General features: G+C 41.3%; 1 protein-coding gene across 2 annotated transcripts in view; it reads right to left on the bottom strand.

Moving 5' to 3' along the window:
- Positions 1-1,093: 1,093 nt before the first annotated feature.
- The window catches only part of LOC106960665 (glutamate receptor ionotropic, NMDA 3B-like), a 133,791-nt gene continuing 115,305 nt past the window's right edge, over positions 1,094-19,579 (bottom strand). The window contains exons 9-12 of one of the 2 annotated variants that reach the window (XM_015053875.1): positions 7,282-7,433; positions 5,956-6,120; positions 4,575-4,642; positions 1,094-4,083 (exon numbers count right to left, since the gene is read on the bottom strand). In XM_015053875.1, coding sequence (XP_014909361.1) covers positions 3,111-4,083; positions 4,575-4,642; positions 5,956-6,120; positions 7,282-7,433 — 1,358 coding nt within the window. In that variant the 3' untranslated portion in view covers positions 1,094-3,110. The remainder of the gene's footprint in view (positions 4,084-4,574; positions 4,643-5,955; positions 6,121-7,281; positions 7,434-19,579) is intronic. The other variant, XM_015053876.1, reaches the window with a different exon arrangement.

Here is a 19,579-nt window from a genome sequence, read left to right on the forward strand (position 1 = left end):
TTTTTTTTTTTTTTTTTTTTTTTTTTTTTACCTGTACATATGCATGTGCTTTCAGCCTTTAAAATATATTGCACAACTAACTTTACTTTCCAAAAAGGTCTGGGATGCTGTGTAAAACATTAATCTATTCTTAAACAGAGCTGACAAAGAACTTCGAGCTGAAACCTGCTTATGGAGACGACTCTTCTATTTTACTGGTGACTGCATGCGTGATCACTGCATGTAACTCAGGACCTTAGCAAAATGAGCAGCTTTTAACTCTTTAACATCAGGCACTTAAACAGAAATTGACTGCAACCAAAAACAGAGAAAGGGATACAAAAAAAAGAATACACAATGGTTTAAAGCTTTAAAACAGGAATAATCTGCTCAGTTGGAAAGTTGGTTTTTACAGTGTGTTGATGTTAATTGTTTCCGCAGGTGATATTATCCACGGTTTCATCTGTGTACTTACAGCTTTCGCTGTTTCGGGAATTACAACTGCATCAAATGTCTGTGCTGCTCTGATGTTTAATTACTTTCCCAGTCAGTTGCAAGACTGGGAAAGCCTACAGGGCTGCAAAGATATTTAAAACGTAACGTAAAAGTGAAATATTTGTTTCACTGAGATGCCGTGTTTATGCTGTCGGGTAATTCTAACCACACCTGGGTCAAACATTCCGACTCGGCTTATTAGATTATTTAAGAGACAAGAAAAAGCCTTTAGAGTGCCAAACAATGACATAAATGTATAAACGTCTTACGTAGGGCAGAAACAATAAATAGTAATATTTAAGAAAGTCAGCCATATTAATAACTTTAGTCTGCCCTAGAGAATACACTGTTTAATAAAGTTAGCATTAGCCTTTTACCTGCTAGGAAAGCTAGTGCTAGCTATATTCAGTCACATTTTGACCAAAGAATTAGCAAAAAAAATAAAATAAAAACAATGTTGATGTAAAACGGTGAGGTTTTGCATTTATGCACTTTCTATTTAACCAAATATTTTAATTCATAAATGCACTTCTTTTGATTTGAGTTGCTCTACTTGAAAGGATTTAAATGTGATTTACCAGTTTATTAATTTAACTTCAAAACGCTTTTTCCCCCCCCCTCTCTCTCTCTCATCACTCTCTCCTGCTCTCTGAGGTCACTTGGTCATGTGTTGTCATGGAAACGGGCCTACGAGCAGCGCTGACAAGGAACTAGTGTGTTCAATCTCTCTGTTAAAACCCCCCCACGTTGACTGGAGGCAGAGAAGTCGGACTGCGTTTGGGCCCGAATTATTGTTTGGCTTTGGACTGAAGTCGTTAAAGTGGAATGTAAATATGTAAATGTCTGTTTTTCAAAACCACATTTGTCTCCACGTCTTAATTAGCAGCGGCACAGGAATGTTTTAAAAGATGGGTGGTCTGAAACAATGTCGGAATCTTTGTAACAAATATAAGAAAATTTTTTCTTTTTTTCACATGTATTTTTTGCCACCCTGGCGATTGTTAAGCCGAAAGGTTTTCGACTTACAAAAAGTAAATATATCCCATAATTCCATTGTGTTAAAGAGTTTCTGCACCAGATCCGTTCATATTTCACAGCTGAGATCAAATGGATTGTTTACGCAGCAGTTTGAGTGCAGGATGGGTTTGGAGATTTTTTTTTTTTTGTATTATTTGTACATATTTGCATTTATGTTTTACACAGCATCCTACTTTTTCATCTGAAACACACAAGCCCAAATAATCCTGCATACGTAGAAACCCCGGCCTCTGTGTGTAGTTTGATCTTACTTTGGAAAAAATGAAGTAAAAAGAGAGAGAGGGAGAGAACAAGACATTGAATGAAGGTTCAATAAAAAGGAAAACAAATAAAGTAGATCATATTCCAATATCATTCATTTCCATTACCCGTGAAACATCCACCCGTTATGTCTTATTTAGCAGAGAGAGGAAAAAAAATAGAAAACATTTCTTGACATAGTGACTTAAGGACAGGATATAATATCAAGACAGTTACAGTTTGAGTCCATTAAATTGAGCAATTTCAAGTATTTTCAGTCGATGCCACTCCATCCTTCTAGTTTCTTCTTTCCTACATTGCTTTCTGCAAATTCTTGTGTCGGGCTGTTGTTTTGCTTTTCAAATTTTTAATTTAGTTAGTCGTCTTTTAATGTGATTAAAATAGATTTTCTGCCCTCTTGCCACTGATTATGTAGTTGCCAGAGGCCATCTTCTTTTTAATCAGTGGTGGTTAATCGATCTTGATGTGAACCGCCACTGAAAGTTCACTTGTTTTTCTTCCACCAGTTTTAATCTATCTGATTTAGGAGATTAAGACACCGTTGCAATTGTTGCTGCTTTTCTTAAGACTAGTTTTTTTTTTTTTTTTGGTTATTGCAGGGTAAATGTGGAAGTTTCATCATCGCTCAAGAGTCAGCTTCACGTTTGTCTCTGGGTATAAATTGAAGCGAGAGTGGACATTGTTCAAATTAGGTGGATTGCTACAAATGAAATTGTGAATAAACATTTCCCGCTTTCTGCCATCTCACTCCCCAACTACAAAAAACAACAACAAAAAAACGATGAACTCCAACAGAATCCGGGTCAATTCACCCCTTTGCCAATTTGCACCTCGTTTATTAGCCATACATTGCTATTTTGTCACTTCTTAGTCTAATATCTGTCCAATTAAATCATTGTATGCCATGTTGTTTATTTCCTCACTGAGAGACAACCGCTAATTGTGTTTACTCTGGTTATTATAATCTTATATTAAAATTTGACTTGATATAACAAAACAGCAAAAAACACAAGAAACGTGTCACACCAAGATGTCCTGTGCTCATATTTCCAATTGGAGTCACGTTTTCTTACAGCAGAATGTAAGTTGGATATATTTGAAATTAGTTAGTGTGGCCTTCAGGTGACTTGGGGTCGGTACAAAACATCCTGTGGCAGACGGCTCCATTTCAAACCTGAAAAGGTCAGGGAGGAAAAGACCAAGGCTGCGAAAGCTACAAAATGGCAAAAGGGTGAAATGTCCAGAACCCGTTCCGAGCCATCTTCCCGCGGCTATGAGAGCGCCACCTGACTAGTTCTCTGCTAATTCCTGCGCACCAGAAGGCTTCAGAGAACCAATCAGGTTCCGCTGCTCACACTTGACTGGTTGGCTTTTGTCCTCTCCAAAGTGTTCAGAGTGCGTGATAGGTTGGCCTTCTGTCTGTCCAGGCTAGAAGTGTTCCTTGTCTGGACGGTTATGTTTCCAGCACCTTGTTGGTTGACTTGACTTCGCTCCAAACTGGAAGTGCGTGACTGGACAGTCCTTTCTCCCGTCACAGTAACGACGGGCCGTGATTGAGCGGCTCTTCCTCTGTCCAAACTGTTCACTGTGTTTAACTGGCTGGTCCGTCCGAGCCCTGCGGTACCAGCTCCAGCTGTCTGGCTGGGCCGTCCTGTCTGCTGATTGTTCAGGGTTTGCAGCTGGCTGGTCCTGTCTCTTTCAGGGAGTTTGGACAAAGTGGAACTGCTTCTGTCTGTGTTGATAGTCTGGACCCGCTGTCTGTCTCTTTCCCTGTCCAGGCTGGTGTCCCGTCGTACCAGCCCGCTCCTCTCTCTGTCTAGGCTGGTCTGGATCTCGGCTCTTCGAGCCAGAGCCTCTCTCAGCTGGTTGCGAAAGGTTTCAATCTTCACCTGAAGCTCCTGCAGCTCCCCCTCCCACAGGCTGGTCTGAGTGGCCCTGTTTCCCAGGGGGGAGAGGACCAAACCCGTGGACGCCAGTGTAGAGACCGGACCTCCGTTGACATGGAGATTGATCTGAGGCGGAGAGGTAAAGCTGCCCAGGCTGCCGAAGCCAAACCCTCCCAGATCGAGGCCCGGACGGCCGACCATGCCCGGCCGGCCGCGCACCGACGCCGTGTGCGTGCGCAGGCGGTAGCTGTGAAGCGTGTCCAGGTCAAAGTGTACGCGTTTTTCCTTGGGCTCATGAGACGGCGAGGAGCTTCCGGTTTCACCAGCTGTGGTGGAAGCAGGGAGGGATGTGGGAGGTGACGGCGGAGAGGGCTGATGCTGTTTCCTGTGTAAGGTGCAGTTTTCTGAGATACAAGAGGAGGGCCTGGAGTAAGAGAGGGAGATTGCAGCATGTTTCAAGTGACATTCAGTATTAAGCAGACATCCCTACATATATATGAGGAGGCAAATCTTTTTTATTATAGGATTTCTAATCCAATATTCTTTGGTCTCCATTTTGACTTTGTGACACATGCAGTAATACCTTGCAAAACTTTTCATAACCCTTCACCCTTTTTATTTATTGTACATTTTTTTCAGGTGTTTTGTTGGCATTTAAAGGGAAACAGGAAGTAGTAGTAAAATCTCAAAAGGAGTAAAGATGCAAATAGTCATAATACGTTTTTACAAGATGTAAAAAAAAAAAAAAACCTGACAGTATCACAACAACAATAATGTGTGTTTGCAACTATACGTTTGTGGTGAATGATGAACTTTCCCTAGAGTGTTTAAGCTGGATTTAGCAGAACATTTTCAGAACAAGAGACTGTGAACACAGAGGGCAAACAGAGATCAAAATGTCAGTGAGCTCATTACTTTTGGTCAAGGCCGGTCAGCTCCTTCCCGACATCCTCATATGTAGTGTTGAGCGCTCTGTGGATTTTCTGCAAGCAGAAGCGGTGATAAATAAATAAAAATTGTTACGACTTTATCTGACCTGTGTCAAATTAGGAAAGCTATTTTCAAGGCATTAATATTCCGCCTAGTTTCACAGAGCATCTGTGGCAGCTTTGTCTCTGAAAATTCAGAGAAGATTCTCTGAATTTCAGCTAAGTACAAATCTTTCAAACTTGCCATTTTGAGACAGTTTAAGTGTTACTGTTTGTCCAAATACACAGAGTGAAAATACATAATGAATGAACATGCTGTCATTTTCCCAGTTCTGCTCAGAAGATTATAAACACTCACCATTTGCTCTTACTGATTTAATGGAACCATTAATTTATTTATTAATTTTTTTAGAACCAACACTAAACGACGATGGTAATCATAAAAAATGATGTTTACAGCTATGATGAGTGCACATAAACGTCTGGCCAGAACGTTACAGCCGTGGCAATCAGACTTCTTCTTATTTTACAGGGCTCAGATTGAACTACTACATCAGAAACCATAGATAGAGGCTCTGAAGTGGCTGCCCTTTTGGAAAAACGTAGCAAAAGAATGCGAGCAGTCTTGAAATTCAGACCGCCGGCTCCATTATTCACTCCAGAAACTGCCACAGGGCTCTCATTTGGTAATGACTAGAGTTGCAAAAGAAGAAAAACTTCACATGACCTTTAAATTCTGCATTGCTATTCGTTTGCTATTTCAATATTGCTGCAAAACACCACAAGTTCTCAGATACAATATGTTGTATTAAAATCTCGAGCCCTGTTTTGTATTCCAAGAGCCCATTAGCATCGGATGAAAGCGACTTTTGCTGACAAAAGGCGTAGATGTACAATGGGCCGACCATGAACCAGAGCATATAGCACTGCTTATCGGAAATGTGCTTAATTTAAGAAGTTTAAATTAACTTCTTAATTTATAGGCAGCATTAAAACTTAATTAGGTAATTAACAAGTTTCTCCCCCACCCCCATTAATTAATGTAATTAACATAACATAAGGAGGTCAGACTGTATCTTTCCTCAGTGCCAAATAACCAAATTGTAACTATAATGATCTCAAAGTAAGTGTCATTAAAAGTTTGCAACAGCAGAGGGCGCAGGTTATCTGCAAGTGATGCAGGTGGGAACTTTGCAGCAGGAGCAGCTGGAGTGCATGAACACCAGAGACTAATATTAAGATTACAAGCAGCGTCTGCACATCTTTGCAGTAGATTTGCTTCGCTGTGTGCGAGATGTGACGGTGGGGTGGGGGTGGAGGGGAAGGGCGTGTGCATGCCTGTCCGCCCGCCCCATGTGTTCACCCACCTGGCTGGTGTGCAGCCAGTACTGCAGGGTGTTGGAGCGCCGGAGGCGGGGGACCACCAGGTGATAGAAGGTGTGTTCACCTGCCAAGGTCAGCAGAGCTCCGCCGACACCCATGCACAGCAACACAAACAGACCTGAAAAATGCTGGATGCCCATCTGCAGAGTCTGTCGAAGAAGACAGGAGGGGGGGAGGGAAGGAAGGAAGGAAGGAAGACACGGGAGCGTCAGAAACCCGGTGGAGCCGAGGGCCGGCAAGGATTCAAATGGAACGATTTCTTATTTATTCTTAAGCTAATTACCATTAAGGCCACTGCTAGTGAGCGCGCAATTGATATTCTGCCGTTGTAGTGCGGCTGTGTAAGCCCATAAGAGTAGTAATAAAGTGTAAGGTCGGGGGGGGGGGCACTGCTGGGAGAGGGGGAGAGAGAAGACAGAGGAAGGGAGAAGTGGAAGGCTCAACTTAGAGTAATAAAAAGGAGCAGCAGTTAGCAGAGAGACGATAAAAGGGGAAAATAGAGAAATAAAAAAAGCACTTTGTTTCCTTTCCGTTCGCCCACAACCCTTAACTCAAGCGACATCCATCTTATGACACGCTCATCAGAGGAAGTGGCGGGGAGCCCCTCCTCCTCCACCGCCGCCGCCGCCGCCGTCGTCTAATCACGTTTCCCCCACACCCAACTCATTTCTGCGTCGCCTCTGATGGCAATTAGCCCCATGCTGACTCGACAAATTCATCAACATCTACAATGACCTCCTTCTGCTCCTGATCCAGGGGGCCAACTTTGCACTAATGCTCACATTGTTTCAGAGTAGCCAGCTCTCCGGGCTTTAAACGGGATGAAGACGAATAAGTTCCTGGTGCGGGGTGAAGCTAAGGTTGCGTAATTGCACTTCGCTTCCATATTTCAACTTTGAAGTAGGATCCTTTAAAAAGGAACGGCCGAAGGGAGATGCACTGCTTCTTTAGTTGCAAATATGAGATACAGACATAGTGCTGTATCTAGGGATTTTAATCCTTTACAAAAAAAAAAAAAAATAGAGCGAAAGGAGAAGGGAGCGCAGAGAACTTTATGTACTCCTCACTCGCACACACAAAAAAAATATGACAAAATCGGAGTCGATGCTCAGTTTGAGCTTGAAACGCTAGTTGAGGTCGGTGAATAAACCTGAGTTTATGTAATTTTGGTGACTTATGTGTACGTCTTTGTGCGTGTGCGCTTTAGCTGGCAGCCAATCTCGTCCGCATCGCAACGGGAGACTCATTTATAGGCTTCGTTCTGCACACAATGCACGCTCGCCATGTGAACACTCCCACTGATGACTTACCTCGGTGACTGCAAAGACTCTCTTTCCGCAGGGTACAACCTTATACCATTTGTCATGCAGCATGTCCATGAAGCCGTCAGACTTGTAGCGACTCACAAACTCTGACACGTTACGGGTCAGAGGAGAGCCCTGGGGAAGGCCTATGCCGTAGCCTGGAAGAAGACATAGACATGGATGTAAATGAATGAATGAATGTTCCCTCAGCAGAGGCACTCAGAACTTTAGCTGTGCCCGAGGAACAGGGCATGCAAACTTTGTTTTTTTTTGTTTTTGTAGGAAAACAGTTGGCCACTTGAGGAAAAAAAAAGCCAAAGGGTAAATTCCCTATGGAAAATATGTAACTTCAGTTTCCAGGCTTCACTTTGAATCAGAATCAACCGTGTTTTCTGCCCGAGTTCAGTGCATGAGCACAACATTTAGTGCAGTAACCGGACATTTTTTTATTGGGCACACCTCGCTTGCACTTGGTTGGACGCCGTTTTGCATTCACAACTCCCTTAGTTCTTCATGGCGTAGACTCGGCAAGGTGCTGGAAACATTATAAGGGCATATGTAATGACATGACGACATCACAAAGTTGCTGCACAAAGATACGTCCAGCTGCAGAAGCCAATCTTTGGTTCCATTACATCCAGAAAGCTGCTTTCCTGAATAAAGATTAGGCGACCGTGGAGGCCATTGAAATACATCGTCGGGGTTCAATAAACACGTTTGGTGGAAAGGGTCAGTAGTAACACACAAGTAGGCTTCATCGTTCAAACGATGCTCACTTGAGGGACCCAAAGTGTCGCAAGAAAACGTTCACTGTCACTGCTGACTCCAGCCCGAGCTGCTGTATGTTCAACCTTACTACCTGAATGTTGCAAGCTGAAATCAGGAGTCACAGAACCAGGCAATTTTTGTGAGCCTTCACTATTTGCTTCAAATAGACAGAAACAGTTTCCAGTTTCCATCAGGCAAAAGTTGCACCTGGACTTCTGCTGCTAAGGCCCGTTTGCTTCAAAGTTCGATGAGTCGGACGTTCAGAGACGACACCCTGCATGCAGCTGTAGTCATTAAAATAGGAATGTTGTTAAAAAAGTTAATTCATTCCAGTAACTCAACTCAGTAAGTGAAACGTTATATAATTTAATTACACACAGATGGCCATTTACAGGCCTAAATTACGACGATCTGCCTACAGGTAGTGGAAACAAGACATTAACAATTAACAACTGCTTTAAGGTTGTTATTTTTAAGATATTTTTAATCTGGCAAACAAGTCTCATTGAAATGTAGATTCTATTTTACTGAATACGACTGTGAATTGGTGGCAAGGAATGGCTATTCTCATTATTGTTGCCAATAAACTCGAACCTATTAGCTCGTTCACCTCTGACCTCAACAAAGCACTCTTGCCCACTCAACTATCTCTCTTTGATTTTCTCTCTTTTTTTTAGACCTTTGTCTGTAAACCAGAAAAGTGGGTGGCGTTTTGAACATTCTAGACCATCAACAATTTTCTGAATACTGTGACCAGCCAGTTGGAGAACAACAACAAAATGTTCCAAGTAAATTTAGCAGCATTTCTTCCTCCTGCCCAGCTAAACTTCAGAAAGGCGTCTTCACCATGTCCAGATGCCTACATGCACTGAGCTGCTGCCATGTGATTAGCTTATTCACCGCTCGTGTCCGATGAAGTGTGTGCATCCCTACAGAAAAATCTCCCCCAACGTGTCCGGTGGAGGTCTCCATTGTGATTAAGATCACATTATTTTGCATAGAAGATGTCCGTTTCCTCCTTTGCTGAAACCCAAGAGGTGTTTGAAAGCAAACGAATCTAAAGAAAAGATCAGAAACAGAAAGAGGCCCTTGAAGAAAACCCCAACAAAAGATGGAAATATTAGCAAGGGGTCTTTCATTTCATGCATGACCTCCAGTGGCATCGGAGACAAATAAATAGATTTCGGCATTCTTCTATGCGAGAGGTGGGGAAAAAAAAAAGTCCTCTTTGTCCTTTTGTTGGAACTCAGTGAAGCATCCTAAATTTTTCTTTGCACATGATATTACTTGTACTCGTTTCCTTGCCCAGAGCCAGACCCGTCGGTCATCAGTCTGATCCTGGGTTAATCAATGTAGCAAGATTTGTAGACGCCACCCTTAAAATATCTTCTTACACTTTAAACAAGCTGTATGTATTAGCATAATTTCAATGTACATTGTCAAATTCTATCAAATAGTCCCTCTACCCCCACAAAGCCTCAGGCTTAACGCAGCTTCCCACCGCTGGCCTCCCTCGACGGCATAATTAACTACACCTTATTTATTAGAAGTGATTGTGAGGCAGAAAAAAAATAATCTCCTTTTACCGTAATTGTGTTTAAAGCGTGTTGGGATGCAGGGGGGAGGTATTCATAATGTTATTTCCCCATCAAAAACATACTTGAAATGATGTTTTATTGATTTCATGCATATTTTAGAGATCCACTAGTTTCCCATAACAGCCATTCGTTATACAAAGCTCCCCCTTGGAATTGCACCTCTAGACTAGCGGCAGCAGCAGTTTGCAGTTTCTCAGTCCAAACCTCTATAGACCGGCTGTAAACGGCGACTCCACGTCTAGTGCAGCGTGAGGATTTAGGTCCTGCCACAGACATCCACTTTGTTAGATGAAATGTGAACAATATGTATGATTTTAAGGCGAATAAAGAAGTGCAACTTTGAGACCGTTTTCCAAAACTGTTGCTCCATTACAATTTGCTGCAGTCAGTAGTTACAAAGCAGAACAAAAATACACTCGGATACACCGCATCGGCTTCTCCCTTTATCGCCAACTGATGATACAAATGGGGAATTTATGAAGATATTATTTTAAAAAGGTCGCAGGGTCGTGACTCACCCCGCAGCATGTTTCTCACATGTCTTCCTCTTCTCTGCTTGCCCTTTTCAACTCGCAACTTCTTACATTTCTACCTTGATTTCCTTTCTGAGTGGTGACGGCTGAATCGATGTAGACAGTATTAAATATATTTTTAAAATCCTTTAAACGGTCTGTTGTCATTCAGTTTCTGAAACACTGGATATTGATCCGAAGTGTCACAATATCTTAAATATAAACATCCTTCGAGTTGTTATAATTTGTTAAATATATGAAAAATCCATACAAACATACAAGACAACCGGGGAATATTTTGTTATCTCATGACCATAAACGTGTATCAGTATTACATTTTGTGGATAAATGTTTCTGTTGTTCACATTTAGCCGAGGCTGAGCAGCAACAAGAGCTTCAGCGCCATCAGCAAACAGTGTACCAGCTTTACGGTAGAACGGTTACATGCAAGCAATTTCTCACAATAATGAACATGAGTGCCTGGTGGAAATTTACCAAAACACAACAGAATGACTCAAAGACTATGCAAGACAAACACAGGGGGATCTGATTAAAGAGATTATAATACCCAAAACAAGCATTTGGAAATGAAACCAGACAAGTGTTCTGATTAAGACATTTTTTTAAATAATCTTTACTGCGTTTACTGACCTAACTAATCTCTCTGTTGCTGTTTTTAGTGCACATTCTGCACTCAGCCACCATGCACACAATTTTCTTGATCGAAATGGCTAAGGATTTTTCATCTTTTGCAAAGATTTTAAAAAGTCACACCAACTTCAGCCTCCGTTTAGTGCATTTGCTGTGATAAGATATCATTAGTGTGAGAGAAACCACTTTGATTTTCTGCAAACTCTGATTTCAGACAGTTAGCTGGAGCCTCCACTGAAATGCATTATGTGCCGAATTATCAACAAGTCATATCAAAACAGAGTCTGAACCTGCTCGTGTTAGCTTTGCCCTTCTGGAAAGAGCTCAAAGTAGAAATGTAGTCATATGTATATTATTTCTAGGAAGAAGGCCTCAGATTATTAAAGCTTGCATCTGTGTGAGTTGAGAAAGAAATATCTTTAGAAACAAATAAGTTTTTTTTTTTTTTTTTTTAGGTAAACAGAAGATTATGGCCAGTATTTGGCATATTTGCAGATTTTTTGTAGAGCATATCTAAAATACTGAAAAGAAAATACAGCTTTTGGAAGCTCAAATACCTAGCATAAATGCTACGTGACATGCAAAACAGCCAATTCAGGAGCGGCATTTATGTTTTTGTGTGGTTGATGAGCTGTCCCACCAGCGGTAGCGCTAAGTTTCCACTGCACGTATTCTTGCAGATCAAGATGTGTTTAGCATTTAAATCGTTTAATTGTGCAACATAACCACTATGTTTTTTTTTTTTGTTTTTTTTCCTGGATAAATACATTGAAGAGTAAATGTATTATCTGATTTGTATAACAGTTGCTGTTATTTCATTGTAAAATTATTCAGAATTTCCACTTTTAAAACTGATGTTTGGGCAGGTCATGCTGATTTTTAGGTGTGGCTGAGATTAGTATATAAAAAGGGGCGTGTGTGTCGGCGCGGGGCGGCAGAGAGGAAGACGCTCACCGTCAGATCTGTGCAGCGGGAGACTTTGACTGAAAGTTTAGAACAAGTGATGGATCAAAGGAAAGAGATAAACCAGCAATCAAAGTTCGGCTTGACGCTTTGGATTTTTCATTTTAGATTGGGACTTTGGATTAAAAGGGAGAATTTCTCCCAGGATATGGAACTCTTTAGTGGACAATATTCGCATTAAAAAGGAACGGGAATATTTGGACATTTAGCCATTTGGGTTTCTATACTGACATGAACTGAGTGAATTAAATATAACCTAACCTTATTTTTTGAGGGAATTTTGGTTACTGATCTATTTATCAGGATAACTATTATAATTTCTTAGCTTGTGAGATTTGTAATACATCATTGTTGCTAAAACTCAACAAAATTTCATATTGAGTGGTTGGCTATTTATTTACTTCTCAAATTAACTGGTGTGACATATTTTACCTGATGCCTGTGACGTGACCCCCTCGAGTGTATTTGCGACTTCCGCTTTTACAATTGGCAGTTCAGATTTTGTAATGCATCAGGTCTGTAATAAAAACCATCACCAATGAAGTGTGATAAATGAAATCCTTTCTGTAGTTCATTAAATCTGCCTTGTTTGTAGACGCCGTTGCATTGCTCTCATTTCTCTGCGTAAAGCTGAAAATGTGTGGAGTTTACGGGACCGGAAAGCAATAAAAACACGCTGCACTCACAGTTGATAATTATATAACCATAATGTTTTTAATTAAGTAAGATATTAGAGTACGTCTGTCACAAGTCTTTATTGCTGTATCGCCTTAATTGCGTTTGTGACATTTTCATGTATCACTGTTTGTAATCTCGAAAGAGAAACGACTCTGCCCTTCACAGGCTTGCAGAAACTGCCTTTGATCTGCATTATACCATGCATCTCTGCAAGTAGGGGGGGAAAAAAAAAGCCAAACAGAAATCTGTTCTTTAGCTTTCAATCAAAAGACTCTGAAAATTACCAGCTCCCCTGGGGTTGTTTGTTTCATTTCATCTGTACTGCAGTCAAAGATGCGGTTGAGCCAACTTTCTTTCTTTCTTTCCTTTTTTTTTTTTAGCTTTGTGGGGTTGTCTCAGGCTTGGCAGCTGTTTGTCTGTGTGTGTAAGTGTGTGTGTGTGTGTGTGTGTGTGTACGATGCGACTGTCAAGGTGTGTGAGCCTGATGGGGTTGTGGACAAAAAAAAAAAAAGAAGAAAAGAGGAGAATAGCAAAGGTTCACGCAACTGTCACACTCTGCTTCCTACATTACAAAGACCGTCTACACTCATCTCCCTTCTATTCCCATTTTCTATCTCTGTTTCTTCTTCCCTCCTTTTGCCATCATTTCATTATTCCTCCTTGTCACTCTGAGGTCATTTCTCTCTCTCTCTATTGCCGCCGGTCGCGTTCCCCCTCATCGCTGTCATCCCTTTGCTTTTGTTCTCTTTCTGCTTCAATCCATTCTTCTCCGCATTTCTCAGGTCCTCTCCAGGGTCCACTCATCTGTCTCCATACGTCTCCCTCCTCTTTCCTTTTACTTCCAGCCAACAGACGGCTTTCTTTCTGTCATCAGCCAATCTCCATCTGCATTTTTTTGTGGCGCACTCAGTCAGACAGTGAGATGCAAGTGGGCAGCCACTTGTCATTTGTTTTGATTGTGTCCCCCAGACATTCGGTTGCTTCATCTGAAGCCCTAAAGTCGTCACTCAAATTCCCCACGCAGCGACTTAAACAGACGTGATGGTGCACTTTAGACTTTACTTAAAAGCACTCGATACAATAAAACTGAAAGCCAGCCTGTTTGATAATGCGTGAAATATAAGAGATGCAATAAAACAGACTGCATGAATTATTAATTTGTAACCAACACACGAGTGTTTAACTGCTGTTAATTCTGCAGTGTTTCTGAAATGTGCTACACAAATAAACAAACAAACTGTATTTAAATGCTTTATTTGTGTGTTTTTGTGGCCATTTTTTTAAACGTATCATTCCAATATGACTGTTGAAATTATCTGGGAGACATTTTTACACTTAAATTGAACCACTTGTTTTGACAAATGTTTAAAAATGCTGATCATTTCTAAGCAAAGATGGACAGAAGAGGGTGAACGTCTGATGAGACACATTCAGTATTAGTGCAAGAGACAGGTGGGACCAATCAGGGACTAGACAAGACAACATAGGGACTAAATAAAAAAAACAAAAAAAAACAAACACCCTTACAGAAAGGAAAAAAATATGCGAGTTGCATTTATTTAGCAATTGTCAAATGCAAGGAGGGAAGCTTGTCCAACCGGTAACTTGTGTTCAGTTGCTTTCTGAAAAAGTCACGGAATCTGTTGACTTTGGCTTGGACGTTTTCTAGTAGTTTCTGACTCAATGATGTCGGTGCGTTAAATCAGGGCGGTCAGGAACGACTTGCGCAGTGTAAATACGAGGTGAGAAAAATGCAGTAGCAACATCAAGAAGTCCCGCCTGTAAAGTAATTCGTATTAATCCCCAAAGAAACTATGCAGACATGTGACTGCACCGCACCGTCTTTACGTGGCCATCTTGCTTTCTGCCCGCAGTTAGCTTTCATCACGGCTACAGACGGAAATCTTTTAATTTTCGGTTCATGCCAGTCAATGTGAATTAACATTTAACACGTCAGTCAGCAAAAAGTGTCATAAAGAGGAAAAAAAAAAAAACTTAACATGTGGAGATTCAATTAAATTGTATTTAAATTGTCCATTTCTGTCCTTAATGTCCACACATACAGTGAGTGCAAAGTAAGGATTGACGAAAAAGGATAATGGCAGACAGCTGCTGATGCATTTCCGAAGCTTCCCGCATGGAAGAGCGCTTCGTAATTATGTAGTGGATCCTCTAAATTATGTCTTTAGCATAAAACAGAAACAGAACACCTGGACAATATTGCTATTTTGAGATTGAATCTGTGGTGCGTTTCTCGCCCTGCGTTGGAATCAAGCTTGTTCTAGCACTCGGGCGTCATAATTTAGGAACAAAAATGATCGCACTGTACAGCATGCTGATGATCGCAGCTGTAATTTGTCTGCTTAATGCAACATTATCCCCAGAAATCAGCAACAAACGGTTCTAAACACAGTCATTTTCGGTCAAATCGAGTGGGTTTCTGCGGCTCGCATTAGATGAACCCGGCATTACCACATTTACGGTTTGGACAGTGCAAAAGAAATTATCTCTGTCGGGCTTATGCATGTACCGCTGCATGGTTGAGACATCAAGCATAAATTTAATTAGCGAGATGTCTGTTTTGCTTCCCATGCGTTCTCGCTCGGCATAATGACAACACGAACTTCCAGCTAACATTAGCACGTGGCTGACAGCAGTCTTTTTTTTTTTTTTTTTTTTTTTTTTTTTTTTTTGACTGCTTTTGTGCTAATTGTGCCGGAAGAGGTAGGTGATTCTGTGTGACAAAATGACATCCAGGTGAATGTCGAAACCTTGCTAACGCCGGGTAGAGCCTGGCTCGCAAAGCGTCCTCCTTCCACCCGTTTCGCAAATAAACATTTAAAAAAAAAAAGAAAAAAAGATGCGATTCCACCTCTTTTTATTGCTTTGCAGCTCAGTGTGTGCACACGTTCTCTGCACATGGACGTCAAACTGATTTGGAGCTGTGCAGGTTATTCAGCAGCTGTTGTGACATCCATAACCCCGTTTCGACTGCTAAATGTTGAGGACTGCTTTCGTCAAGTACAAACCTTTGGATACAGATTCAGCTTCACAAGACTGCCTGCTTCAGGTGGCTTCACTTAGCTGTCACTCTGTCAAAGTTTAGTCCTTCCCAGAGTTTCTCAAATTCTCGTGCTTTAGCCCCCTCTGCCAGTTTTACTCAAGTCATTGCCAAAGAACTAACTGTTCACTTGATGGCTCAAATCTCCCCAACACTTGACAGGGGCCATTGTAAGACAGTAATGGATGTAATTCACTTTATCCGTCAGTTTTAATGCTTTGGTTGACTGCGGTGCATTGTGCGTGACCTTCATGGGGCTGACTTTGATTTTTTTCATCCAAGATGTTGAAATCGGTGACAGAGGAGCAGGAAAATGCTAAAAATAAATTTACTCACTCAGGAAAATTTTAATTAAAGTTTGAGAAATGTGATCTTCAGCAACTTTTTAGTTTTTCTTTCTTTTTTTTTCATTTAAGTTAAAAATTGTTAGTATTTTAACGAGATAAAAATGTGCAAGACCGAACAATAACTTGTTGTATTGGGCAACGATAACTATTTTTTCTTATCCAGATCCAGTTCTTCATGTACCTGTGTAAACATTCAATAAACTGTGATGAGTGGATGAGAACATTTATACAAATGCTAAAAAGAAGTGGGCATTTAAAAGGAAAAAAAGTGCTCCCTAAAGTTTGAAAGAAAAAAAAACAACTTTTCTTTCCATCCAAACCAAATTTCAATCCAAATCTACAAAGAAAAGTAGTTAGAAAAGGGGAACTGATACAAGAGATAGAAAGAAATGCATCGATGTAGCTCACTCTCCAGTATCAATTTTGTAAGATTAATAGGTGTTAAAGTCATCATAAGGTGTGAAATAAAATAAACGATTTTATTCATGCAGAAACATTACGAGAAGTAAAAGATTACAAGTTAATCTAATATGCTAATCTAAGCCAAATGACAAATAGCACATGGATTTGAGTTTCTAAACTATAGCAATGACACAGTATAGGTAGACTGAATAGCATGCACTCATGAGTCATCAGAAACTCGACTTGGACTTGGAGGGGGGGATGACTTGTGAACATGCCTACAACACAAACACTCTGTGGAAGCGACAGCCCTTGCATGTGTTTTCCTGCCAGTAAAAATGTGCATTTTTGAAGAGAAACAATTATGAGTCTTTGTTTTGAAAGTGAAGTTTCTCCCCTTTCATCAGGTTTGCACCTGAAGAATCTGAATTTCATCTGCATATATAAAAACAAAAACCCAAAACCCTTTGGCTTCACCTTTCAGTCACAATCCCCAGCATGAATTGTTTTTAGCCTCATTATTCTTAATGATACATGAACAATGTCATAAAATACGACCAAGAAACTTTGAAAATGGATTAAGCTAATTTTAAATCATAAACTTGTATTCAGGATGTTTTGAACATTTTTTCTTTCTTTCAGTATCTCTGGAATTTCAGCCACAGAAGCAGACAAAGGTGTCCGTGTATTTGCCCGCGTCAAGACGTGAGCTGCCCGACCAATGACAGCCTTAGCCCTGGTAACAAAGTCCTCTCCCATCCTTATTTTGATCTTCAGACGTACTCCGTGCTGCTTGGCTGAACTTGAATGGTGCGATTATGTGCAGAGGAAGAAGACGCGTTCACAGACACATCTACACACCAGCGTGCATACGCAGCAGCAGCGAGCGGCAGCAGCGAGCGGCCCCGCGTTCACTGGCAATATTATTAATGGGGTGTGTCTCGGCTGTCGTAAACATCTCCCAGCAGCACTCAGAGGAAACAGACACACAGCGACACCCCCGCATCTCTCTCCAGTTAAGCAGCCAGAAGATTTCAGCTGAGCACCTTGCCTGCAGCAACTGCGCACTCCCAATTCTTCTGGCTTCCTGCATCTCCCGACCACAAACCACTCTATAAATCCTTCCTCAGATGGATCAAATAACACTTCCTCTCTTTCTTTCCCTCCTACGTTTCCCCTCTCTTTCCTGCCTTAGTCCATCTGCTTGGGGTAAAGGTTCGTCTTGATTAGGGGACTGTGTTGGCTGGCTCTTTTATCACTTGCTGTGCAGAAAGGCGCAGGGCTGGCAGTGGGCAAATGAAAGCCCTCTATCTCCTTCTCATGGCCGACTCCAACCTCAGTCGGTCCTCGTTTTTATCGCCTTTGTTGAGGTTTTTTTTTTTTTTTGCCATCTTCCATCTCGTGCACTGCCCTTTCTTTTTTTCTCCTTCCATGTGTTTTCCCCGTTTCCTGTCTGGGTCATTTCCTGCTCATTCTTCTAACACTGCTAAGATTTATTGAGGTATTCACTCCCATCCTCCTCACTCAGACTCTAAGGGTAAACAACCACTGATGCCCAAAGTAGATTCCTTTAGCCTGCTTTTTCACACGGATTATGAATCGCGCAGTCATCAAACTGACCCGTCCTACATACCAATGAGACCTGGCTTACCGCTGCGATCAAGAGCGCCGCCACGACGGCGCATCTTAACTCGCTTTGTGGTGTGCAGCGAAGAAAGGAGTAGATACTCTCCGGCGTACAACAGTTGTACGCCGAGCGAGGGGAAATGCGGGAGCGGGGTCTTTCTGAGGCTACGCTCTGAGTGACAGAGAAGGTGCAACAAAGTAAGTGTTTGCTCCCACGTGGCACCCTTACTAGTAGTATCTGCATGTCTCGGCGATGTGAAGACTGACACAAACACAAGCACGCCCCCCCCGCCCCCCTTCCCCCATCCCTGCAGGAGCCTCCGCGTGAGACGAGCTGAGCGGGGTTACAAGTTAACAGTTTGACATATTTAATAAATTTGTTCTGTGAGCTGAAATTTCAGGTCAAAGTCACCTTCACAAGGCGTATAAGTGCAAATGGCATGTGACTGGAATAATGTAAAACTCTGAATAATAGCTTTTCATTTAACAGAGTGAAAGAGAGGCTGGCTGTTATTAGACAGAAGACATGATCTTCTCTTGCAGGTCGTCGGCAGCCTTTCGTTTCTTAAAGCGACACGGTCCACCGCTCTGCACGCGTGTGTGTACGTCGCTCCCGATTACAGATGAACAACTTGCTTGAATCTAAATCGGATCAACCGTTAACCACCGTACAAACTGAAAAAAAAAAAAAGTGTTTAAGTGTTTTGAGTTTAATAGCTGTAAAACTGGAAATTCAAATTGATTTGCGTTTCAGAACTGTCGACATTGTTTGGTAAAGAAGTATTTGCCCTCTTGCATGTTTTTTTTTTCCTGTTTTGTCATACATCTCAGATAGAACCTGACAACATAAAGTAGGCTAAAAGATCTTAAACGTCAATGCATCATTCATGAACATATGCGAATCAAAGTCACCGACATCTCTCAGATGGAAAGGTTTAAAAAGTCATTTGTAAGACTTTGGGACTCCAGTGAACCACAATGAGTCTCTGTACACAAAATGAGAAAACGTGGAATGACAAAACTTCCCAGGAGTGACCTGCCAGCCAAAATTACTGCAAGAACACATCAACCAATTATCCTGGAGGTGGCAAGTACATCTGGGTAGAAAAGGCATCCAAGTTCTTGGAAAGTTTCAAGGCCAAACAAATAATGACTGCCACCCATTCAAAAGAAAAAAGAAAAAAAAAATCCCATTAAAACTTGTCTCACATTTGCTAAAAATATACATATATATATCTATCGTATTTTCCACACTATAAGGCGCACCTTCAATGAATGGCCTATTTTAAAACTTTTTTCATATATAAGGCGCAGCGCATTATAAGGCGTATAGAATCGACACTACAGGTCGGGTTGCCACCCGTCCCGTATTGAACCTAAACAGGACGTGATTTGTTACGTACTCTACAAATGTGGATGTATAATAATAAAGAATTGGTCCCCGAGTACTTTTATATAGTAAGCTGCCCCAGTCGTTGTTTCACTCACGGTGTTGGTGTTGCGATACTGTGCCCAACTGCTTTCTGGGTAACACAGACCAACCGATATAACAACCAGTAGTATTAGGATCCGGCTTCAGGGCGTAGACGACCTGCTATTTCTGATGTAACCATAATGTTTTTTTTTTTTTTTTTTTTTTTTTTTTCACTCTTTTTTTTTTTTTTTTTTAAATAAAAAAATTAATAAAAAAAAAAAAAC

This window comes from Poecilia latipinna, unplaced genomic scaffold (genome assembly GCF_001443285.1).
Source record: "Poecilia latipinna isolate Pla-1442-1.1 unplaced genomic scaffold, P_latipinna-1.0 Scaffold1210, whole genome shotgun sequence".
In the NCBI taxonomy this organism is placed as follows: domain Eukaryota; kingdom Metazoa; phylum Chordata; class Actinopteri; order Cyprinodontiformes; family Poeciliidae; genus Poecilia; species Poecilia latipinna.